This window comes from Anopheles merus, chromosome 2L (assembly GCF_017562075.2).
Source record: "Anopheles merus strain MAF chromosome 2L, AmerM5.1, whole genome shotgun sequence".
Taxonomy (NCBI): Eukaryota; Metazoa; Arthropoda; class Insecta; order Diptera; family Culicidae; genus Anopheles; species Anopheles merus.
This window is the reverse complement of record NC_054083.1, coordinates 30,769,522-30,792,796: the sequence shown is the minus strand read 5'-3', so window position 1 is coordinate 30,792,796 and position 23,275 is coordinate 30,769,522. Positions and strand designations below refer to the sequence as shown.

Genomic DNA, 23,275 nt, shown 5'->3' with positions numbered 1-23,275 from the left:
TCAAATATTTCCCTTCTAACGTTTTCTCCCATAAAATGAACAGTTTTGAACCGAAAAACTAAAAAATAAATCTTGTACAAATCCCAACCGGATTGTTTTGGTTCCGCACACAGCAAACGGAACGAATCGCATCCACCGCCGCCTGGATGCGGAGCAGATCATTCCGTTCCGTGCGATGGTAGCGCAGGCCCATCACTACACCCGTCACCGCGACACTTCATAAAAAGGTCGAGAACCACGTACCGGGGGTATCACGGGTGTCCCCGTAAATCCGTACTGCTCTCCTGCGAAAGAGAAAAGATCCGGCTGCAATCCGCTCGTTTGTGCGACGTTTTCCGTGCAGTGGAAGTGATTTTCTTTCGCGTTCACTTGCGTCCCGTGTGACGAAACGAAACGAACCGTTCGGTAAACACAATACAGACACACAGACACATACACACAGCAGAGAGCGAGCCCCCCCCCCCCGTGTTGTGTAAAAGACCGTGTCGATACGTGCGTGCGTGTGTGATTACTGTTGACGTTGATTTGTTCCTTCGGTCGTTCCCTCTCCTCTCTCACTCCCCCCCCCCCCCCCCTTCGTCTTCGATTGCACCAGAAGTGTCCGCAAAAGGAGCGAAGTTAAGGAAAGAGTGAAGTGACCAACAATCGCCGAAAAAGGTGCGTGCGTGTGTGTAGGTGCCGAAATAAGGAGAGAAAAAAAAACACACACAAACGACGGAACATGACTCATCAAGGCTGCCTTCGCTGATTGCGAGAGCGCTCGTTGTTGTTGCTGCTGTTGGCCCCGTTCCGTTCCGGTGCGACGGTGTTTGGGCAGATAGGCCGCTATCGCAAGAAGTGTTCCCGTTACACCACCCCTGCCCCTTATCTAAACTGTCGGTTTGCCGTCTTATCATATCGCAAATCCAAACCCTAACAGCAGCAGTAGCCTCTAGGGAAGTGCGGTGTGGGACGAAGGGAGGACGGAGACGCGCGGATACCCGATTGCAGTGAGAGAAGGCCGTTTGGTTTTTACCTTGGTGCGTTCCAACATTCAAAACATACATACATAGCTACACGCACACACAAACACATACAGAGGCGCGCGCGCACCGAAGTGGGAAGTCTGCGGCATTTGCGGTGGCTGGAAAAATTTACACATCACACGTAACACAGCCGACGAGCGCCGCAGCCGGACGGACGGGTGCACCGTGTGCGGTGGGATCGTTCCGGTGGCAGCAGCTGCAGCAGCAAATACCACCATCGAAAACCACACCGCTACCGATACACACACACACACACAGACACATTGACGGTGATATTTGGCCGTGTGCTGTGGCTGGTCATCATAAAGTTGTACGGCAGCGCCAGACGGCAGCCAGACGTTGGCGCCCGCGCGGAATCGACGGGTGCGACGGTTGCGAATCGGGGGACGGTCCCCGATATCTAAATAAATCTCGTGTTTGTGTGGTGTTACTGTGTGGTTGTGCTGCGCAAACCCCCCCCCCCCCACCCTACAGCAAGAGGACGGTTCGGTCGCATCGGGCAGGGACAGGACAGGCGGCACACCGTACTGCATTTTTTCGGTGGCTGTGAGAGTGTGAGCGTGCAAGCGAGCGCGAGTGAGTGAGTGAGCGAGCGAGGTGAGCGAGTGTGTTTGTCTGCTCACGTACACAACACAGCCGGAGGGAGAGGAAGGCACGTTCCAAAGGCCCTCTTCTGCCGTCGCACGTCCGTACGCCTGCAGCACGACAACCGTTCCGTTCCGTTCGGTGACATTTCACATTCATACCGCTCGTTGCCTGTTGCACACGCGCCCTCCCCTCCGTTTGGTGGAATGGCAACCGGAGGCAGTGGTGGAGTGGGCGGAGGCGCCAGCAGCAGTGCGCTCGGTGCGATGGCAGCGGCCGTGCAGTCGGTCGCGTCCGCCGCCAGCCCGTCCGCGTCCGCGTCGTCGGCGAATCTGGCCCCGCCGCCGCAGCCCATCACACCGTGGCCGAACAGCCGGGACGATTACGAGCTGAACGATGTGATCGGGGTCGGCGCGACCGCCGTCGTGCACAACGCGTACTGCCTGCCGCGCAAGGAAAAGTGCGCCATCAAGCGCATCAACCTGGAGAAGTGGAACACGTCGATGGACGAGCTGCTGAAGGAGATACAGGCGATGAGCAGCTGCAACCACGAGAACGTCGTCACGTACCACACCAGCTTCGTGGTGAAGGAGGAGCTGTGGCTGATATTGCGGCTGCTCGAGGGGGGCAGCCTGCTCGACATCATCAAGCACCGGATGCGGACGGTCAACTGCCGGCACGGCGTGTTCGACGAGCCGACGATCGCGACCGTGCTGAAGGAGGTGCTGAAGGGGCTGGAGTACTTCCACAGCAATGGGCAGATCCACCGGGACATCAAGGCGGGCAACATACTGCTCGGCGACGACGGCACGGTACAGATAGCGGACTTCGGCGTGAGCGCGTGGCTCGCGACCGGGGGCGACCTGTCCCGGCAGAAGGTGCGCCACACGTTCGTTGGCACGCCGTGCTGGATGGCGCCGGAGGTGATGGAGCAGGACCACGGGTACGACTTCAAGGCGGACATCTGGTCGTTCGGCATTACCGCGATCGAGATGGCGACCGGGACGGCGCCGTACCACAAGTACCCGCCGATGAAGGTGCTGATGCTGACGCTGCAGAACGATCCGCCGACGATCGATACCGGGGCGGACGAGAAGGACCAGTACAAGGCGTACGGCAAGACGTTCCGCAAGCTGATCGGCGAATGCTTGCAGAAGGAACCGTCCAAGCGTCCGACCGCGAGCGAGCTGCTGAAGCATCCGTTCTTCAAGAAGGCGAAGGACCGGAAGTACCTGACGCAGACGCTGCTCTCGACCGGCCCGTCGATGGAGACGCGCGTGCACAAGGCGGCGAAGCGGCAGGCTGGCGCGTCCGGCCGGCTGCACCGCTCGATGACGGGCGAGTGGGTGTGGTCGAGCGAGGAGGAGGACAACGGGAAGAACGATTCGGACGACTCGGAGACGGACGAGCGGCCGATGAACCGGCTCGAGCGGATGGAATCGTCCTCGTCCGAGACGGAGGACACGTCTGAGCGGTCCGGCGTCACCGTGACCGGGTCGACCACCCAGCCGACCGATCCGAAAACGCTCGAAGCGTCGGCGGCCGCGGTAGGCGCCATGTCGCTCGGCACGATGGTACCGGTCAACCTGGTGCTGCGGATGCGCAACGCGAACCGCGAGCTGAACGACATCCAGTTCGAGTTCGTCGTCGGCAAGGACTCGGCGGAGGACATTGCGGCCGAGCTGGTCGGGGCCGGGCTGCTGGACGAGCTGGACGTCGCGATCATGTCCGCCAACCTGCAGAAGCTCATCGACCACCGGGGCACGCTGCGGACGGTCACGTTTCAGCTGCGTTCGGGCTGTGCGCCCGGCGAACAGCTCGACGAGAAGTCGCTCGTTGGCTTTGCGCAGATTTCCATCAAGTGAGCGGTGTGTCTATGTTGTGTGGGGAAGACCAGCACCACAGTTGGAGCATGTGCGCCAGGGCGCTTCTGTCGCTTCCTTTATTTTCGTTTTTGTTTGTGTTTTGTTGTTTCGCGCTTCGAATCAACCGTCATCCCGGCACCACTATGTTCTACACTATCTTACCGAACTGTACCCGAATTCAATTCGCAAAACGCATAGATTTCGTCCCGCTTTGCCCACCGGGGAAGCAACGCAGGGAAACTCTGTTCAAAAACTTAATGCGCGCGCGCGTCCGCCCGCGCGTGCTTGTGTTATTTCTTTTGGCATGTCCAATAAGAAATTCAGCTTTTAGACTGTGAGTGCGAGACGGCCGAGCGGAAGGGAGAGATTGAGAGAGAGAGAGAGAGAGAGAGAGAGAGAGAGAGAGAGAGAGAGAGAGAGAAAGAGAGAGAGAGAGAGAGCAATTGAGGGTAAACAAAACGACCACTAGTAGGTTAGTAGGCGGTAGTAATAATTGTAGTAAACGGTAGCAGCTGCTACAGCAGAAGCATTAGTTTTTAGCATCGACACCGGGGAATGCGCCAAAACAAGAGGAGGTAGTAGTAACACGCAAAAGCCCCGGCCAAAAGCAAAAAACAGAGCGCCGTGATAGACGATAGCAAATGTATCTACAAGTTTGGCGCTTCATTAACGCACCCGACACGTTCTTGTTTTTTCCCACTTTTGTTTCCGAGCAAGAACGTACGAACACGGCATGGGTGAGCCATTGGCACCGACAACGATGGCCAGCACTGCGGTCGATTAAGGGACACTTTGGGTCGCTCGCGTCATCCGTTTTCCCCTTAGACTTGTTGGCAAGCAGGAACGAAACAAAAAACCGAAAACCGAAAAGGCTTACTAGAGGCGCAGAAAAAAAAAAAAAACGTGCAGGAAAAACGAAACATGTCTCTAAATATACATCTCCAGCCGCCATCCGCGTCCCCGTCACTGCATTAGATGAGGAGGGAAAGTATCATACGCGATTAACATCAGAAGGCACCTTGTCCTTGATGGGAGGGCAGGCACGATATCAAGAGAGAGAGAGAGAGAGAGAGAGAGAGAGAGAGAGAGAGAGAGAGAGGAACACCGCGCCCTCCCGTATGCCTTGCTGTAGTAGTAAGGTAAACGAATAGTATATACACCTGTGTAGCGCCTGTGTGTGTACATATATTTAAAAGAAAAAGAAAGGTTGAATGTATTTACTTTGTTAATCGTTTGCTTATTACATGGTCAACATATTTAGCCACCAGACAAACAAACACGAAAAAGAAAGATAACGAAAATGGGAGTGTAAATGAGCCGTGTGCCAGTGGAAAGGAACGAAGGGTGTGGGAGTTAGTGTGGGGAAACAAAAATATGGTTGCATACTAGCGTTTTAGTGGTTGTTTGGTTTTTTTTTTTAACGTGTGGATACAATGTTTCTTCATAGCAGCACTTACAAACAAAACTCCGGTGGACTTTGGAAGAGTTGTATGGTAAAAGTGTTGCTTTCCGATTGAATATAAATAAACCGAGACATACAGACGCCCGTAGAAACTCCTTGTAGAAGTACTATTTCAAAGAAAATTAAAAACAACGGTCACAACATCACCCATCCAAACTACCGCGCGGGTGAAGCGAAAGTATCTAAACAAAAAATAAAGGGCGCCGATCGCAGCATAACCCATGCATGCAATAAAAAAAGCTATATTAGTAAACTGCGTGTGCAAACCGGCCACACTGTATTTCATTTTTAGTGGAATTGAGCTTTAAAAAAGCCGTAATGTTATTATATCCGCCAGATCAGCACAGAAGCAAAAGGAAGTAAAAAAAAAAAAAAAAAAAAAAAAACAATCCAAAAACCAGGCCAGTGTATGTGTATAACCTACCCCTGCGTAACAGTTTTGGGATGCTTTTGGGTTGGTTTTTTTCTTCTTTTCCTGCGTGAAACACGTGTTTAGTTTTGACTGATAAAAGCAACAAAAAAAAAAGAAAGTATAGTTTTGAGCAGTAGCGTTTATGAAGTTGCAAGTTACTTGAAATGAAAGCAGCAGATCAGCGGATAGGCAATGAACGATGGAGAGAACCCCGTATCAAAGTTAAGCAAAATAAAGTATATCGCTGCACAAAAGTGTACCGGTCGGTGTCTGGGTGATCGTGTTATGCCGAAAGAAGGTGAAGGTGTCGTGTCTTGGAACCGTCCATTTGATCGTTGATCGCAAAGTGATCGTTTGCTGGAAATACACCGTATAGACCACCCGAATTCATCTTCCAGTGGTGACGTGTTACAAGCGACCAGCTTCCTGCTAGAATTAAATTTAAAACGTTTTATTTGCCCCTACAGCATGGTATAACGTCAATGTTTGTGCTACTATTTGCTCGCCCCATCCTCCCGGTCAGCAGCTGTTTTCGTACGGCCGTACTGGAAAATGCAAAGTTGATATGCTAATGCGACCGAAGGCTGATAAAAAAAAAAAACGCGAAATACATCGTGCGTCAACGTTAGATCGCACGATGAAAAAGAATATTCCATCCCGCGCAGGTCACAGCACCGTGTGTAACCATGGTCGCGCGTGGTGTATATAGCACCTTCGGCGCACATCCGACGTCCGATGTGGCGTATACGCGTGGTTCTTTTTTTTTCTATTCAGATTCATAGACATTTTTATCTCTTCCTTTTCTTCCGTAAACCTTCACATGATTGGGTAGAATATTGTGAGCATCGTACGCAAACAATGTTATTTGGTTCTTGCTTGATGGTCAGGCTGGATTCAACGATCGTTAAGAGGGCTTATGATTGAGGAGGCTTTCGTGGAACCTGTTGTTGTGTTTACGACATTTGCCCTCCTACCACATGACAAAGTCGTTGGGAGGAACCCGTATCATTTTTTGCCATCAAGGTAGGAGCCTGATAAAAAGCAACACAGATTTACTAGCGGACTCCCACAAGGCGGAAAGTAGTTCGATACTTTCCCTGACACGTCCGATAATACTGCTCGCGGTGACTTCAATCGATAGCAAAATCGATCTTTTACACTTAGTTTGATATTATGATGTCCTTATATGAAGTATCAACGATCTTCCAATTCAGAAATAGCGATTATAGCTAATCCCCTAGGTTTGCCTGTTATCCGATGTATAATTAACCTTTATGAAACGGGGTAAGTATCGTTCGAGTGTAAATCTAGATGTAAGTGTCATATTGTGTAGAGTCCTAACAGCTGAAAAAATGCCTTTCAGAAAAGTCTGTAAACAGCATTTATCTTTTAGAAATCTGATGTTTGCAGGTTTGGATGGTTTACACACATAGTTTTTTTTTAAATGTTTTTCATATTTTTTTGGGGTTCATTATTGCGAAGTATTTGCATCGTTCCCTTGCAAATCAATGCAAATGAAAAAATCTAAAAATTGCTCAACGTATCATACAACAAATAAACAATAAAAACAATGGGGGAAGCATCCAACAATTCTTGGGTAGCAACCTAATAAAACATGGACAGCCTTGTAACAACCAAGAAGGAAAAATACCCATTGCAACAGTCTTACACGATTTGAGTTCCAAAAGAACAGAAACCTACGTAATAGGACGGTCTTAGTAATATTTTACAACATTTATAGCATACAGTAGTATTTATGTTTATCATCTGCAGAATCATCCTCATCAATATTGTATGAAGACAAATTGTAGTGTAGTTTGTCACGCCAATGAGAACCTAGGAACAGATTGGAACTCTTCGAAACTCGTCTCAGTGATCCGTGGGGCGCAATGGCATACGTACCAGCAGCCATCCAATCGTTTTTTCAACTCAATCTCAAACGTTCGCTGTTCAGGCTGCTAACAATCGGTCAGGTGTTTGGGCTGGTGGCATGGGACTTAGAACCTTTGGAACCGGACCGCCCAACAACCAAGCTGCATTGGTTCCGGAAACTGATTCGTGCCACCAATCAAGGTTACTGTCTTATGATCATCGTTGCAATCGGTACGGCAACAGTTCTTCATCATTCCTCCAACACTGCGAACGCGTTTTTCGCCATCCGAACGCTGTACCTGACAGAGAATGTGATCGTGAACGTGATCGTTCTGCTCGCGATGCTCGAATGTCAGCGGAGTCGCCCATTTTACAGCACCCTTCTTAATGAGCTTTTTGAGCTTGGCAAGAATTTGCACGACTGTGATGCTTCGATCAACTTTCCCCATGTAGAAGCGATCACCGATCGGCTGCTCGCCTGTGCCGTGCTGTACTTTTCCACCTCCTCGCTGGTGGACTGGTTGGCCGATTACGATCCTTCGTGCACCTTCCTGTGCCACAGCGTGCTGTACATTCTGCCGAACGTGATCAACGTGCTGGCGCTCTACCAGTACGCCGCGCTGCAGCTGATCATTGCCGCCTGCTATCGATCGGTTAACAGCGTGCTAGCCAGATACCACGATCGTCAAGCCCGCACAAAAGTGCGCGATTGTGCCGAGCTGGTTGAGACACTGCGAAGGATACATCTGAAGCTGGGCGATCTAACCGGTCGGGTAGTGGGACGGTTTGGGTCACTCATCGTGTGCACCGTGCTGTCCTCGTTCGTCGTACTTAACCTGGAGCTGTTTAACGTGTACAAGGCTACTGGCAGGGGCAGCAAACGGGTTTGGAGTGCGAGTGAAGGGTTCCGGCTGGTGCACACGATGCTCTGGATAGGGATGCACGGTGCCAAGATACTGCTCATTCTCTACCCAGGCCACCGGGCACGGGTGGAGTGTGAACGGACCGGACCGACACTGTACCAGATCGCTAGCCGGTACGAAGCAGCCGGAAGGAGCAACAGTGCGGTAAGGCATTTGGCACTCGTTTAAAGGATGAACCTGGTAGCATGACCGTGACACCTCTGCCCATTGCAGCTGATGAAGTTCGCTGGCCAACTGCTGCTGCTACACGGCAAACGGCACCACTGTAAGGCATGCGGGCTGATAACGCTTGACTTAACACTCATTAGCAAGGTAGGTGTGGAATTTCTTGAAGAGCTAGTAGTACATGATACTGCTAAACAGGTGCAAACATGAATGTACGGCCTCTTCTCCCATAAAACAGATAGTAGCCGGACTTACCACGTATTTGATGATTCTGATCCAGTTTGATTCAGCCTTTACCCAAGGTTCGCGCTGAGTGCGAGATGCAATCGAAAGCCAAATAAAGCACCATCAATTACCGCCACTGTTGCCACTCTTCCGCACAGCGTGTGTGACACCTTTGCCAAGCCTTCAATCAAACCATCCTGCCGGAAGACATGGTAAAAGTTTAACGCCAAACCACTTAGGAATTGCACGAGGAGGATGTTTTACCGATGGATCCACGCGAGTCACGCGATGTACCGTGCCGGCTAGCATTAGGCGGCAGTGTCGGGCAAACCGGGAAGCATTCGAGCAGTTGCACCGGAACCAGTCTTTGCGCAAGCAGTCGCAGCATGGTGCTTGAGCTACTCTCCAACCGGCATCTGTTTCGGAACGAATTCCTGCACTCCGCGCACCGGTTGCTGCGTGTCTGCCAAGTGTTTGGCACGGTGCCGTGGGAGGTTACGCTATTCGCCCACGTCACCCAACCACTGTCCTGCTGGCGGGAGCGACTGTTCCGCACACTGAACGCACTCTACTCCCTTGCCCTAGGGCTGGTCGTACTGGCGGCCACCGTCCTGCAGCATGCCGAGTTTCACCGCGATATGCCGTTCGTGACGCACATGCTCTACATCAGCGAGTACAGCATGGAGAATGGGGTGGTGATGATGGTACTGGTCGGGTGTCACTACCAGCGCGACTGCTATCGGCACTATGGTGAACAGCTGCTGGCGGTTGCTGTTGATCTCTCCCTTTGCGGTGGGACGGTCGACTTCCCTCGGATCGAAACCATCTTCAACCGGGTGCTGGCATGCATCACGCTCTTCTTCGCCGGTGTGCTGACGGTGGACCTGCTCTACAACGAGCTGGTCGTGTGGAGGTTTGCGCGCAGCTCCGCCGTCTACACGCTCTCGAACGTAATCAACGTGCTGGCGCTGTTACAGTACGCATACGTTCTGTACGTGCTGTACTTCTGCTACTACGACACGAACAGGCTGCTCGCGTCGTACAACCGGCACCTGCTCGTACGGGGCGCTGATGATACGCGGTACGAGAGACGAAGGGGAGTGCACGAGATCGTACTACCGGCCGGCGCACTGTACGATTACGCCCACCTGATCGATCTGCTGCGCCGTACGCATCTGCGGCTTGCGCAGCTGTTGGAGCAGGCGAACGGATGCTTCGGTGTGCTGATCGTGTTCACCACGACGGCCTCCTTTGTGGTGCTGAGCTTGCAGTTTTTCGAGATCTATCGGGCGACCACGGTACGACCGTGGACCGTCACCGACACGTATCTGCTCGTGTACACCGTGCTGTGGATCGTGCTGCACGCGGCCAAGGTGCTGATGATCCTGTACCCGGCCCATCTGGTACAGCGCGAGCGTGACCGCACCGGGCCGATCCTGTGCCATTTCAATCCGGCCGCCCTGGACAGTGCGCTAAACAGTGCGGTAAGTGTGTGGGATGTAAGGGAACGCGAAATAGTTGGGGAGAATGCATGGTTTATTTATAACTGATTGTGTCTTTTGGGTTTGATTTGGACAGTTGGCAAAGTTTTCCAGCCAGCTGCTGCACGTGCAAGGGCCTCAAACGGCCTGCGGTGTTATCAACCTGGAGATGACGCTCATCAGCACGGTAGGTGAATGCGCTACAGCAAGCAAAGGTCATTTATCGCTTGATCTTAGTTACCATTAGGTTAATTTGCTGAGAGACTAATGAGCACAGTTTGCGTTTTCTCTCAGCAAAACTAATGCTTAGATAGCTGTTCTGATGATCGATCGATCCCAAACGATCGTTAATTGTTTGAAATAATTCATTGATGGACCGATTTTAGGTTCATTTTAGCTGAATATTGTTGCATCGAGAAATTACATTCATCAATTATCATACATTTTTCGTTTTTATGTTATTTTGAGTCATTTTTTATTTAATTTTTTTGCAACGGGCAATACAAAATATGTATCCTTCTGTTGTAGCTTCTTCCTGCTTTTGTACCAATTTCCTAATAAGCGATCGCTCCAGATCGATTGATGATCAGAACAGCTACGATAGATGTTATGCTTCATTGATGAAAAGAATATTGGTTAAATTTTAGCTTGAGACTTTGTTGCCTGGAAATCCATTTGATGGTAGTTTTGTTCATCTTAGAATCATTTGAATTTATGTTGGCTCATTAAGAATCCTTTTCATGGTTAGTTTGTAACCTATGTCGTAGCCGATAGATATGTTATTTTTGTAGCTTCACTACGTTTTGTTTTTATTGTATATATTGTGTTATATTGTATATGTACATTGTATATTGTATATGTATATATTGTGTTTTTATTACACTTACATAAACATTGGCGTACAAAAATTTTATACCCTTGTTATATACCAACTGTGAAAAAAAGGTTCAAGTTTTAAAATTTCTTTCTGTTTAAATTGAGCTGAAACGATCGATTTTACGTTCGTAACATTACCAATTACTCGAACAGCAAATATAGCTAGTTGAACGATCGTTTCTTAAGTATATGCTTAGGCACATTTTAAAGAGAGAATGATGCACTTTTTATAACCGTCCTTATGACAAAAACTTGAAATTATTTTATACATATAACTCAAGTTCAATTTTGCTCACGAACTTCATGCCAAACGATCGCTCATCATCGATCGTTAGCCAGAACAGGTACCAAAGCCCTGCAGTTGTTGCACAAGCCAAAGCAAAGGGGCTGCTGGGGAACACGAGTGTGTTGCAGAAAGATGGTAATAATCGATACCTTCCTCCCTCTCATTTGCAGATGGTTGGCGCTCTGACGACATACCTCGTCATACTGATACAGTTCGACACGGCCATAACCCAAGGTCAGACTGCCGACAGCAACGACCCATCATCATCATCATCACTCCCCAACGATACGAATACACCTGGCAACGGCACCACTACCTAGCTGTCTTTTGCTGTTCCTTCAAAGCTCTCCACTTTCCAACCCTATCCACCGATGCCCACATGCAAGGGACAGACGATTAGCGTACCCCAGTCCCTGTTGATTAATTCCATGCAATATGCAAGCGTGTGTGCAAGCGGCACCTCAATAAGCGTGTCATCTGTTTGGCCAAAGGCTTACCGCTGGCGCTGCCTGTGCGTATGCTGGATGGATATACACACTCACTTCAGAATTCAAAGCTGTATTTCAGTCATCGAGTTTTATGGATGGGGGATGGAAGGGTACAAACACTTCAAAACCGTTTACAAAACCCGATAGTCACCAAAACGGAACTCCCTTAGCAATCTATCTATCTATCTATCTATCTTATCGGAGGACTATTTGTGAGGGAGAGACGCGTCGTTTATGGAGCTCGCGGGAGTCGCTAATCCCTGCCCTGGGGTCGTATATAGCCACTAATAGAAATTTACTTCATACGATAGGGTAAAAAAGCACAAGCTTTTACAGCTCGTGATTGTTTGCGATAAAACACGCCACACGATACCAATTCACCTAGCCTAGCTGTTCCTCTACGATACACGGTTTGTAGCCTATTATTTGTCTTACCGCTTCTATCTTATCTGCTAAATGCGCTTTTGTATAAAAATTGAGTTTTAAAAACAACAAATAAACCGTGATGCGTGTCTGTGGAGCTGCGTCGACTCCGTCAACTTGGGTAATAACGGATTTCGATCAGATAAAAGGTCGCGGTACGTTTGCCGAGCATGATGGCCAATTTCGCGACAGCCGCCACTTCCTTCATAAACTGCGCAAACGCGATTGATCCGCAGAAAAGTGCGCCATTAAGTAGCGAGTAGGAGTCATAAAATAGCACCAATCAGGCGGATCTTTTTGATATCACCCGGATCTTGTAACTCAATCTACAATCGGCTGCTCTTATCGTCGTTTGCCAGTATCGTGTCGGTGTGGTATGCCAGCTCGGGATCGCTTGAGTCCTGCGAGAGATGTGTCGCACCGGACAGCCCTCCTTCCAGGCTTTTCGTGTTCTGCAGCTCGGCCTTGCTGTAGTGGTAGACGATCGCAGCTCCGAAGCTATCGCCAAGCACGTTCACCAGAGTTCGGAATCGATCGCTAGAAATCGTTACAGTAACGTTAGAGCGATCTTGCATGAAAGGAAATTACTCAAGAACACTTACAGCAGCCAGTCGACGGCAATGATGAGAGAAACGTCTTCTGCTGGCAGTCCAACCGTGTCCAGCACCATCACGAGCGTTACCAAACCTGCCTGTGGTATACCGGCCGCACCAATACTGGCAGCAGTAGCCGTTATACTGATCGCTAGCACATTTCCGAACGAAAGCGAAAGTCCTGGTGGGAAGTAGCCGTTAGGTTAGAGCTCTTTTTGTAAAGACTTCATCACCCTCACACTTACCTCGCAGTTGAGCGATGAAGATGGCAGCCACCGCTTCGTACAGCGCCGTACCATCCATGTTGATCGTAGCGCCGATCGGTAGCACAAACCGTGACACCCGCGGATCGATGTTGTTCTTCTCCTCCAGGCACTGCATCGTGACGGGCAGCGTGGCCGAGCTGGACGATGTGCCGAACGCGGTCGCAAGCGCCTGTCCCATGTTGGCGATAAACTTGAGCGGATTGTTGCGCGTGAACAGGAAGAACAGCAGCGACAGTACGACGAACCCGTGGAACAGGATACCGCCGGCGACGACCGCGAAGTACAGGCCCAGCTTGCCGAACACGTCGCCCAGATCTTCGATCTCCAGTATCTTGGCGGCGATCAGAAACGTCACACCGACCGGTGACAGCCTGCAAGCGTGATTGGTGCGAAGGTGAAAGTGTGAGATAAAGACTCCAAAAAGCCACAGCATGTCAAGGTTGAGGACATTTTACACCCTTACCATATCACCCATCCGGTGACCTTCATCACAATGTGGGACAGCTGCTGGAAAAATTGGAGCACCAGCGCGTTCTCACGCTTCGTTGCGCCGAGCGCCACCCCGAACACGATCGACGCGACGACCAGCCCGAGTATGTTCATGCCGTCCGCGTACGCGCCCGTTATCGTCCACCGGTAGATGTCGGTCTCGTCCGGTTTGGAGGCCGGCGGCTTCAGCACGGTTTGGTACTGCTGCGTGCACGCCTGCACCAGGTTGGGCGGGAACATGTTGCGCACTAGATCGAGCAGCGTGTCGACGGTGGTGACGTTACGTTGCGGGGCATCGCTTGCGTCGGCCTCACCGCCGTCCCGGTCCGAGCCGGGCTTGATCGTAACGACCAGCACGATGCCCAGGATGACGGCCAGTACGGTCGTGGCGAGATAGTACAGTACCGCCCGGCCACCGATCTTCTTCGAGAGGGATAGATCGAGCGAACCGACGGCGGCGATCAGCGAGGATACAATCAGCGGTAGAATGAGCGCTTTCAGCGTGCGCAGGAACAGATCGCCAACGTAGTTGATGTAGGTAACGTCGCGCTGTGACCAACTGTCACCCTCGGCAGGTACGGCCCGGAGCCCCAGCCCCAGCGCAATGCCTACGATCACGCCGAGGATCGTAAGCGTCGTTAGCAGGTTGCGGCGCACGAAGCCCCACACAGACGTCCACTTGAGCTGCATGTTGGCGTGGTAACGAGTACTGCTGCAATGTGGAATTGGGAAAGGGTGACATTTATTAATATAAACCTTTTGCAACTCACCGAGCGGCTAATGATAGGTCCCCACTGCCGGGTGAGATTTTATTGGGAGCAAGGTTAGTTTGTTCGACGCGTTGTGGATACGACGTGGGACTATTACCCTTTAATGGCTCATTTAGATAAACCTGGGAAACAGTGTGCTCGTGTGTCGTGTCTCTTGGGACAGATAAGCATTCCGACGTAGAACGGGAGCACTGACTTCTTTGCATTCTTGACCAGCCCAGTTTGTCCTTCGGCTGGAGCAGCGAGACGAACTGCGTTATTCGCTCGAGCGTTCAATCATGCCCAAGAAATGCATCAATCCACTGTGCTCCAAAAATCTTTTGGCTTTCCTCCCCTCATTGGCTATGCCCTCCGAAGCACTTGCCGAAACAGGTTTGAAATCTCCTCCCCTTCTATCTTCACGGTTTGGCCGGTGGGAGTGATGTCTTGCGCCACTACTCAATAACATTCCTGAACCAAAAAACGACCTGCACGTAGAAGGGGTTCCCAGCACAGAGCACCACGCGAGCCCACCATCATCTAATGACGGCTTGCCGAAGGGGCTCGATCGCGGGTAAAAGTGGCCCTCGTCGGGTTCTGTTCGTTCGTCTCTTCATCTTGTGCGTGTGTGTGTGTGTGATGGTTTGTTTTGGGAGGCTATGCATTGCTTCTCACATCGCAAACGGAACTCCCCATGATTGATCTCTCTGGCAGTAATGCCATTGCGTTTCGCATCTCGTGTCCAGAGGGCAAAGAGAACGAAAGCTTTCAGTCATGTTGGATTAGGTTTCGTTTCGGGTTGCCTCACGAGCTGTGGGGGTTTTTTGTTGTTGTTGAAGATTGATCCGAAGTGTGTAGCAAAATTGGTGGCAGCTGCCATGTTGGGGTTTTACCCAAGCTTCCCTTTGGTTTTATTACCCCTCCAAAACACATTCGTTCGAACATCATACCATCTTACCTGGCAAACCTGCCATTATGTTACAATCTTGAGCTTCTCAGGCAACGTTCTGAAGCGTAACGAAGAAACAAACGTAACACAACCACCCCGCACACAAGTGTTGTGTGGTCAAGGTTGTGAAATTCCACAAGAATGAAATAGAAACTGACGCCGCCTGTATTATGGCGCATGGGACATGGGGCAGGTAAACATTTTCCCTTTTTAATGCCTTATTTTGACTTCATTCTACGCAGATCTTGGAGGATCAAAGCAGTGAGATCATCATGTTTTGAAGGCTTAGACGCGAATTAGACAATCTCATGATGTGATGTAATATCTTTAAATGAAGATCTCCAGTTAGGAGCCAGGATCAAAGTTATTCAAGAGCACTCTTTTGATAGTCATGACTCATGATAGTTTGAATAGTTCTAAGAATTCCTTGTTGCGCAATATTCAGAATGGATTAGTAGCGTGATGAGATCAGAACTACTATTCCACTTCCCTGTTGTTGCTGAACATTCATCAAAGCTCCACTCTGGCATTTAAATCCGTGAGTCACCAATTGTTATGCATCACTGAGATATCATACCAATAGATGTTCTAGCGGAACTCATCAAACATAGTTTTGAACGTACCTGTGCCTAACCGAGTAATACTTCAGGACCTGGGTCAAATCTTCCTTCTACTAGTCCAAAGCACATTGAACGATATCTTCGCCCAAACCAAAACAAAAAAGGCTCGGTCATGGTCGGCCATTGGGTCGCAAAAGGCACGGCGGGGATGTACAATTTATAGTACACTTTCATCGCCAATTACACACACACATCCACACCTGTCTACGGTCTGTTTGAACATCCCTCAAGCGGAAATGGAGATACGGTCGTACAGAATCTTTATGACACCTTGTACTGTTGTTATCTTGACCGTACGCAAGCGGAACAAAAATGCTCCAGTATCAGGAGAGGATGTGGTCTCGGGAGGGGAAGGCGTTTGGCTTTGATCCGTCCGGTTTGATTAGGGTAGGCAGATCGATCATCTTAATCGACAATCGGGGCATCGCGTTCCTGGGGTTCGTTTTTATTAGTGACACTAATTTACCATCGTGCGTGTCATTGCCATTTAACTGGCCGATAACGCGCAACGGTCATGTGTAAAATTGCGCTGCTTGTGTAGTACAACGCAACGTTTACAGAGCGCTGACTCAATGAATCTGACTGAAAACGCGTCACCATCGTTGACGCCGGAATGGCAATTGAAGTTTCAGTGCGGAACTGGAATCTGGAATTTGCGAACACACACATTGATACACGTTACTACTACGTTACTTATTGATCCAGTGGGATCCGAATAACCAATTGCAACGTGCGGTCGTGACTGATTATTTATTCCGATATTTATGCCCCCCCTCCGCGTCTCGTGGAATTAGTGGGGGTCCCATTCTAAGGTGTAACTGTTTCCCCATAGACATAGCAGTTCCCAGCATCCAGCCCTTCAAGGTGATCTTATACAAGTTGATCACTGCGATCGGTCAGTGGGTTAAGTGGGTGGGCCCCGGTATTGTTTCGAGGCCGCTTTGGCACCAGGCATTTGTCACATTCCGGGCAAGCCGTTTGTTCGGAAAATTGAGCAGTGGGAGGCAGTTGGGGCTACTAGCTGTGAGCGATCGAGTGATCGATGCGATCAGATAGCGTGCAGCGCCGTTTAACAACATCATCAGTGATGAAGCGCGCATCGCGTGCAATTAGAGTAGGCGGGGAGGCGCGTACGGAGGTTCTGCCTCATCATGACTAGCGTGATCTTCATCCCTTTCATCTACACTGCTAAACCAAACAAAACAAAACAAAAATCTACTCCCAGACAAGTTCGTTGGGAGCGCGACGCTCGTCGATTGTTTTCGATTGTCGAAACAACTTTCCATTTTCCGGTACACGCGCGCCGAGCTTCGATTGCCGATTGGATGCAGTTTTTTTTTGGGGCGCAACCCGGACAGTATAGTGAGAGGGTCGCACTGAACCGTACACCATTTTTTTTTCTGGGTTTTGTTTTGGTCTCATTTGAGAACGTCCTACACACGGCCACGCAACGCTGCCGATCAGCGCACAACACTGCACTCTGATTTCCCGGGTCACCGTACGCGCACGAGGGCGTGAAGAGCAGCGCGAACCGTCCAACGAGATTTCCGTTAGGCCCCGCTTGTCCACGTTTTCGATTTTGCCGCCATTTCCGCCTTAGAGGTACCCTCAGTAGCAAGCAACAAAACGATTTTTACTCACTTTGTTTCAACCTTTGCGCCTCTTCTCTGGGAGTCTGTCCGGATAAATGCCCTTTTTTCGCGTGGATTCGTTCGTTGTGGCGCACGCAGTCAGTCTATCGAACGATCCGTCCGGCACGGTGGCTCATTCTAAACTGACGAAACGTACACGATCGAGCTGGCGAGCTGTGGGCACCAAGCTCCAGGGCGGTAAAGGGGGTACGATGGGAGGGGGTTGCACCAACTAAACTTCCCGCCCTGAGCGAGGCAAGATAAAGGGGAACAACTGGTGCAGGGTGGGGGCTGTTTGCCTGGTGGATTGTACTACCCCTTGCAGGCAGGCTGGCATCATCGTCCAACCCCTTGCAGGTCTCAGACTCCCTCCTCCCCACAGCCCTTAGGGGGTGTGCTTTTTTGGGATGGGAAGAGGGGATTTTTCTTTCCTCCCGTACGTAAACTTCTTCGCCGTTTTGTGGCACGAACCGTGCGACGCTGACAGGAAGCGTAAGTGGGCGAAAGAAAGAGAGAGAGAGAGCGCGTATATTGCGAGCGGGTTTGTTGCTATAGCAACGACCACGTGGAGCGGCACGGTGCATTTCATTCAAAATTTGTGGCTGCGCGAGACGGAAGTCTGGGGTGGAATTTTGGATTTCAATCCGGTTTGCGGGTTGTTTTCGGTATTGGGGCCGGTGGAAACGCGGAGCAGATAGGAGGGGTTCGTTTGGAGAGCGTGCTTTTTAAAATCCAGAACCACTTTGGGCTGTGAGTGGTGGGTATGCAAATGTGGCGAGGGGGCTACACGTGTGTGTGGAAGCGCGAATTAGTCATTTCATTTAATGAGCTAAAGCTGGCAGGGTTGATGTTGCTGTTGTGGTGTGTTGGGTTGCTGTGACTGTGGGTTTATTGATACCAATCGCAGCAAGGAAATCTGTTTGGTGTCATATTTATAATATTTTGTTATTGATTGAAAAAAGTTACATTGATGAAATTCTACCAAGCTCGAGTATCTCAAGCAATTTGTTTAACAATTCCTTTTATTATAAATATTTTTTAAATGATTTTATTTACTGTTGCAGTTTATTTTTGTTTAGATTTTTATATATCATTTCAAGAGACGTGGTCAGCCATGATCAATTTTTTTCTTCTACAGTTCGTACTTTTAGAACACAACGACCTTTTTTGTCTTTATAGAAGAACATTCTTATTAACATTACTTATAAAAAGTTATTGATGAATAAGTTATTTTGATGAAAACTCAACAAAACGTATGAAGTTAATGCAATTGTTTAAATTTTTATATTTTGAAAAGCGTTTATTCTTCATTAAAAGCGATTAATTAATTGTTATTGAAAAAAATATTCAATTTAAGGGCCTTTTTGTAAAAGTTGAATACCATTTGAACATAAGGAGCATTTTTGTTCGAAATTCTTGTTTTTTTTATTAGGTATTTTATGAAAAAACATAATTTTTTTCTAAATTTTTAATAATTCATTTTATGTTTTTTCACTACTTTTTTTGGATGTCAAACAAAACTTGTTTATGTTTCATTCAAAATCTAAAGACACGCGATCAAACTTGGTCTTTTTTTTAAAAATCGGCTACCAATAAAACATCGGTTTCCCCGGGATATCATATTGTACTTAATTGAATTGAAATTTATTAAGAACAATTTAAAACAAATACCTTATCATGGATATTTACACCAGAAATTCCTATGAATCAGTTGTTACGACTTACATTGGATGCTTACAAGTACAGTTTGTTCGTTTTTATCTAGCGTGCAGCACTTGAGGCCACAAGTGTAAAGGGAGAAAACACTGCACGACAATGTTTGCATATCGCCATTTTATTATGGACACAAGTGTACATTCGCTTCAGCTCGGTAATTTACCTAAAAGCGCTGTGATAAGAGATAAGTCCACCCGAACCGAAATGTTGTGATATGGTGACAGTACAACCCGCTACTACACCGTTGGCATCTTTTCTTTGGAACTCGTATCGAGCAGGTTCAAAAATGCCACACTATCTCGTTTTATTGCAAACTAAAAACCAAAATCAACCACTCGTCATTTAACTCGTTTCTTCCGTGCCGACGTAGTCCTTGTAGCCGGTCTGGAAAAATTCTTTCCTCAGTGTTAGCGGTGCCGCTTTCTGGCGGAGCATGTAGTTCACGTTGCCCTTCGCCGTGTAGTAATCCTCGCCGGTCAGCTTCCGGATGGCAATGTTTTTCTTCAGCACCTTGTCGTAAAATCGGGCACCGGCATCGACCACATCCGGTCCGAGCGCAGCCATCTGCTTGTCGACGTCCGTTTCGTAGTAGATTTCCGTCATGTCGGTGGAAAAGGAGTAGATGCCAAAGCCGAACAGCCCGCAGATCGTGTACAGGATGAGGCGCAGTGACCGAGGCCGGGCGTAAAAGTTGCACCGCTCGTTCAGCTGCGACGCCAGGCTGTAGGTGAACATCCACGAGACGGTCGGTATGATCGATTGGATGAGCGATTTGTGCGTCTTCATCGTGAGCAGCTCCCGGGCAATGCCAAACACCTGCTCGTCCTCGGTCAGCACGAGAGCGTCTTCCAGTAATCGGCCCGCCTCCGTGCCCCAGTCGATCGGTTGGTTGCGGATCTTTATGTCCGTCCGGTCGATCGCGGCGGCGCTGTCGTACTCGAAGTTGGACGGAATGCCGACGTACGCACCGTACCGCGTTTTGAACGAGCCCGCATTGAACACGTCGAACCCGTACACGACGAACGGTTTGGCAAACTTGCGCTCAAACTCCGACAGGTCGAGCAGGCTGAGGGCACGCTTGTATCGCTGCTCGAGCTTCTCCGACAGCTTTCGCTCCTCGCCATTTCTAGCAGAAACGGATGGTGGGTACATACAAAAAAGGTGAGAAAAGTATTAATTTGGGAAGACACTTAAGAAAACACACACTCGCCGGTATCTTACTTGTACGCTTGCACAAACTCCTTGTAGTAGGAGATGCAAATCGAGTGCGGGAAGTAATGGCCGGCGAATAGTCCTATCGCAACGGTGGTGGCACCGTAAAACACAACCTGCCGGCCTGCCTCCGTGAGGAAAAAGGACACTTTTCCCGTTCGGCTCATTTCGGCACGCAAACTAAGCAAAAACAGTGATGTTATTTAACCGATGTTTACACGTTTGTTTACATCGGAGCATTTGGAGCACAGTGGAATCATATCGGTCATTCAATGTGACAATTTATTGGGGACAAAATTGAAAAAAATATCAAACAATGATCAAAATATTTATAAAACTCGAAAAAAACTTAAACAAAAACATATTCATTTTAAAAAATCTTGAAAATGTTGGTAAAATTATGATCAATTAAAATGCATTATAAAGTCCAACAGAATGCCTACAATGCAGTGGGATGTGCTGTATATACTGTGGCAAGATTGAAAAGGCCTACATTCAAAAGCGAAAATACCACAGTATATATTAAGATCGTTATTTTATTTCTGGATACGAATGTACTAAGGACAACATTAACTATTGAATACACTAATTTAACTCGCAGTTTGAGACATTTGATAGAAGTGAAAAATTAATCATTTAAAATAGAAATATAAATGAGTGCAACAAATCCACATCGACCAACAAAATACTGTATTATTTCAACGCGTTTCTACTTAGGAGCAACTAATTGTATAGCATGTTTTCGTTTTCTCTTTCTTTCTTTGCGCTTGATGTACTTCCTCCGGACCCAACCGCCCAGCTCGATGGATAGAAATTCTATAATTTTTGACAAGTAAAAGCCATTCTTTCCAAAAAACAACGCTATCGCACCACCGACCGATACTGTAACATGCAATGAAAGAAAGGCAAACAATTACTATCGGTAATCTAGATTTTGTTTGTGCAATAGTATTTAAAAGGTGCGGTGAAATATTTACCAAGCAAATCTTCGTAGCTGAAGATGAGCACTCGCCGGAGTCTCGTCTTGGGCTGGAGGATTTCCCACCGTAACGATGCTTTGTGCGTGAACGGTATGCCTCCTTCGGCCGTCCTGTCGCAAGGTGGTGGAAATAGCTAGCATTATACACTACTGCATCTAGTCAAACCATACCGAACCACGTACCACTGCGTTTTGCTGAGCGACGCAACGTAATAGCCCACGTCAGTGCAGGACTTTAAACATTTACAGTCCGCATCGCTGCTCCAGTCGGGATGCTGCTGCAGGCAGTGCAGCCCAGCCACGGTGCACGCTGGCCCCTCTGCAACGACGGGCAAACATCGTTTAAGCGTGTGTTTTGATTAAAAAAATAACAACTGCCCCATACACAAGCGCACACATACTGACCGGCGAATGGGTAAAAGTGGGGCCGACACTGACAGACGGCGAGTGCCCGCCTTGCTCGGCAGTTCATGATGCAGAGGTTGTAGCTGTAGAACTGAAACAATTCAACGTGGAATGAGCAGTGTTGGCCCGCTCACCCATGTACACCTCCTTGCACTACAAGCCGACTTACCTGCAAATTTTCATATGCTTCATCGTAAAAGTAACATTTGCGCTGTCGTACTGTCAGATCCTTCAGCCGCTCGTTGGCACTGGGTGAACGAGTTTGGAGTATTAAAACAGAAAGATTAACTGCTAAAGGTTGATGATTTGAGGCTTACACCGTCTCGAGCACGCTGTAGACGGCAACCAGCTCATCCGACTCCTCCACATGGGTGAACAGCTGATCGCTGGTGGACACCTCGTACGGCGAGTGTATGGTGTACTGGGCAAACACAAACACAACAAAATGAGAGAGGATTTAACACAACCCCGGGGTGTGGGATGTTACACGAACACTTACCGATACTGTTGAGCGGAACATGTCGAGCTTCATGTAGCACTCGTGCTGGCTGAACTCACACTCTATCGGGCTCCAGCCGGGAAAGCCTTTCCCCGAAGCCACCTGCCTAGGGTCGAAAAACGTGCAAAATGTATAAATGTCAAAGATTCATCCATGTTGAGCAAAAGGATGCAGATACATTGGAAGGCACTGGACATTGTTAACCCATCCAGGATACGTAAGTTGTCGGGCAGAAAGTACGCTCACCACTATGGTTTACTTGATGGATTCACACATTGTTATCGCAAAAATGGGGTTGATGGGTTTTGTGGAAAGTTTTCGTGAAGTGTTCGTGATTTGGGTGAGCTGGTTTGTGGTACGGGAGTATGTGGAACACGTGAGCTGTCAAACTTGCCGTTGAAGGTGTTAGTTTTAAGGTTAAGGCAACATATGTAGCACACTTTCTTACAGAACAGTCTGAACTTTAAGCTCATGGCTTTATGTTAATTTAATGTAAAAGGTTAATTTAAAATTAAAATACTAAAATTTTTTTGCTACCAAGTGTATATCCTATCTGTGTCGTTGATAAGCTGTTTTAAATTGTTTCTAAATCTACAACTTACTTATACCTTTTTAGGTATCTGTTAAGGGTGTTTTAGCTATCTTTGCTCACGTCGTACCTAATTACATACATTTAGGCGCAATGTTGATTTGAAAGGCTTTCGTTTTAAATAAGTCCTGTTAAAATCGTCCCATATCCTACCGCTGCTCTATAGTACACTTTGCCTCAACGCATCACAAATACACTTCAAAAACATCATTCAAATTAAGTCATTAAAACCACGATGATGAGCTTTTAAGACAGTTCACAGCGCATAATTGAAATGGCAACCGTTTTAACATCCGTCCAAAAATACGACCTAACCGTGCAACAAGACAGCACGGTGACAATCTTTACGAGTGGTTATTAAATTATTAAGCAACCGTCTGGTTGGCTGCTTACCCGCTCGTCCCGTTGACGCCCTGCAGGAGGGCGAGCGGTGCATTCAGCGCGTAGCAGATGCCGCGCTCGGTAACAATCTGATGCACCTGCAGCCGCG

General features: G+C 48.6%; 6 protein-coding genes across 8 annotated transcripts; 3 read left to right on the top strand and 3 right to left on the bottom strand.

The window, feature by feature from the left end:
• The first annotated feature begins 179 nt into the window (after positions 1–179).
• Positions 180–5,606, top strand: LOC121594636 (serine/threonine-protein kinase OSR1). The gene has a single exon (XM_041918120.1). It carries the CDS (start codon positions 1,817–1,819, stop codon positions 3,473–3,475), a length of 1,659 nt encoding a protein of 552 aa, XP_041774054.1. The 5' UTR covers positions 180–1,816; the 3' UTR covers positions 3,476–5,606.
• Positions 5,607–7,234: 1,628 nt separating this feature from the next.
• Positions 7,235–8,629, top strand: LOC121594639 (putative gustatory receptor 59e). The gene is made up of 3 exons (XM_041918126.1): positions 7,235–8,288; positions 8,358–8,456; positions 8,548–8,629. Exons 1-3 carry the CDS (start codon positions 7,239–7,241, stop codon positions 8,620–8,622), a joined length of 1,224 nt encoding a protein of 407 aa, XP_041774060.1. The 5' UTR covers positions 7,235–7,238; the 3' UTR covers positions 8,623–8,629.
• Positions 8,630–8,797: 168 nt separating this feature from the next.
• LOC121594638 lies at positions 8,798–10,575 on the top strand. The gene is made up of 2 exons (XM_041918125.1): positions 8,798–10,018; positions 10,113–10,575. Exons 1-2 carry the CDS (start codon positions 8,801–8,803, stop codon positions 10,260–10,262), a joined length of 1,368 nt encoding a protein of 455 aa, XP_041774059.1. The 5' UTR covers positions 8,798–8,800; the 3' UTR covers positions 10,263–10,575.
• Positions 10,576–11,719: 1,144 nt separating this feature from the next.
• LOC121594637 (excitatory amino acid transporter 3-like) lies at positions 11,720–17,542 on the bottom strand. 3 transcript variants are annotated; one of them, XM_041918122.1, is made up of 5 exons: positions 17,396–17,542; positions 13,411–14,148; positions 12,927–13,318; positions 12,691–12,862; positions 11,720–12,625 (listed from the first exon to the last, which is right to left on the bottom strand). In XM_041918122.1, exons 2-5 carry the CDS (start codon positions 14,124–14,126, stop codon positions 12,415–12,417), a joined length of 1,491 nt encoding a protein of 496 aa, XP_041774056.1. In that variant the 5' UTR covers positions 14,127–14,148; positions 17,396–17,542; the 3' UTR covers positions 11,720–12,414. The 3 variants fall into 3 exon arrangements, with proteins under 3 accessions (XP_041774056.1, XP_041774057.1, XP_041774058.1); XM_041918123.1 differs by having other exon boundaries at positions 13,411–14,145; XM_041918124.1 differs by lacking the exon at positions 17,396–17,542 and adding an exon at positions 14,207–14,297 and having other exon boundaries at positions 13,411–14,145.
• A 1,838-nt stretch (positions 17,543–19,380) lies between these two features.
• Positions 19,381–20,550, bottom strand: LOC121594194 (transmembrane protein 177). The gene is made up of 2 exons (XM_041917237.1): positions 20,323–20,550; positions 19,381–20,227 (listed from the first exon to the last, which is right to left on the bottom strand). The coding sequence occupies exons 1-2, from the start codon at positions 20,478–20,480 to the stop codon at positions 19,444–19,446; spliced, it is 942 nt and encodes a 313-aa protein (XP_041773171.1). The 5' UTR covers positions 20,481–20,550; the 3' UTR covers positions 19,381–19,443.
• A 690-nt stretch (positions 20,551–21,240) lies between these two features.
• Positions 21,241–23,236, bottom strand: LOC121592315. Its single transcript, XM_041913715.1, has 7 exons — positions 23,179–23,236; positions 22,197–22,302; positions 22,015–22,118; positions 21,867–21,945; positions 21,698–21,788; positions 21,476–21,611; positions 21,241–21,403 (listed from the first exon to the last, which is right to left on the bottom strand). The coding sequence occupies exons 2-7, from the start codon at positions 22,227–22,229 to the stop codon at positions 21,241–21,243; spliced, it is 606 nt and encodes a 201-aa protein (XP_041769649.1). The 5' UTR covers positions 22,230–22,302; positions 23,179–23,236.
• Between the last annotated feature and the right edge of the window lie 39 nt (positions 23,237–23,275).

Excerpts from the sequence above, each read along its gene's own strand:
- LOC121594636 (XM_041918120.1), top strand. The coding sequence starts at position 1,817 with ATGGCAACCGGAGGCAGTGGTGGAGTGGGCGGAGGCGCCAGCAGCAGT.
- LOC121594639 (XM_041918126.1), top strand. The coding sequence starts at position 7,239 with ATGGCATACGTACCAGCAGCCATCCAATCGTTTTTTCAACTCAATCTC. Across the intron at positions 8,289-8,357 it reads CCGGAAGGAGCAACAGTGCG|CTGATGAAGTTCGCTGGCCA; the intron begins GTAAGGCATTTG and ends TGCCCATTGCAG. Across the intron at positions 8,457-8,547 it reads ACTTAACACTCATTAGCAAG|ATAGTAGCCGGACTTACCAC; the intron begins GTAGGTGTGGAA and ends CCCATAAAACAG.
- LOC121594638 (XM_041918125.1), top strand. The coding sequence starts at position 8,801 with ATGGATCCACGCGAGTCACGCGATGTACCGTGCCGGCTAGCATTAGGC. Across the intron at positions 10,019-10,112 it reads ACAGTGCGCTAAACAGTGCG|TTGGCAAAGTTTTCCAGCCA; the intron begins GTAAGTGTGTGG and ends TGATTTGGACAG.
- LOC121594637 (XM_041918122.1), bottom strand. The coding sequence starts at position 14,126 with ATGCAGCTCAAGTGGACGTCTGTGTGGGGCTTCGTGCGCCGCAACCTG. Across the intron at positions 13,319-13,410 it reads GTCACCGGATGGGTGATATG|GCTGTCACCGGTCGGTGTGA; the intron begins GTAAGGGTGTAA and ends TCACGCTTGCAG. Across the intron at positions 12,863-12,926 it reads CTTCATCGCTCAACTGCGAG|GACTTTCGCTTTCGTTCGGA; the intron begins GTAAGTGTGAGG and ends ACTTCCCACCAG.
- LOC121594194 (XM_041917237.1), bottom strand. The coding sequence starts at position 20,480 with ATGAGCCGAACGGGAAAAGTGTCCTTTTTCCTCACGGAGGCAGGCCGG. Across the intron at positions 20,228-20,322 it reads GAGTTTGTGCAAGCGTACAA|AAATGGCGAGGAGCGAAAGC; the intron begins GTAAGATACCGG and ends CGTTTCTGCTAG.
- LOC121592315 (XM_041913715.1), bottom strand. The coding sequence starts at position 22,229 with ATGAAGCTCGACATGTTCCGCTCAACAGTATCG. Across the intron at positions 22,119-22,196 it reads TGTTCCGCTCAACAGTATCG|TACACCATACACTCGCCGTA; the intron begins GTAAGTGTTCGT and ends GTGTTTGCCCAG. Across the intron at positions 21,946-22,014 it reads TACAGCGTGCTCGAGACGGT|TGCCAACGAGCGGCTGAAGG; the intron begins GTAAGCCTCAAA and ends TCGTTCACCCAG.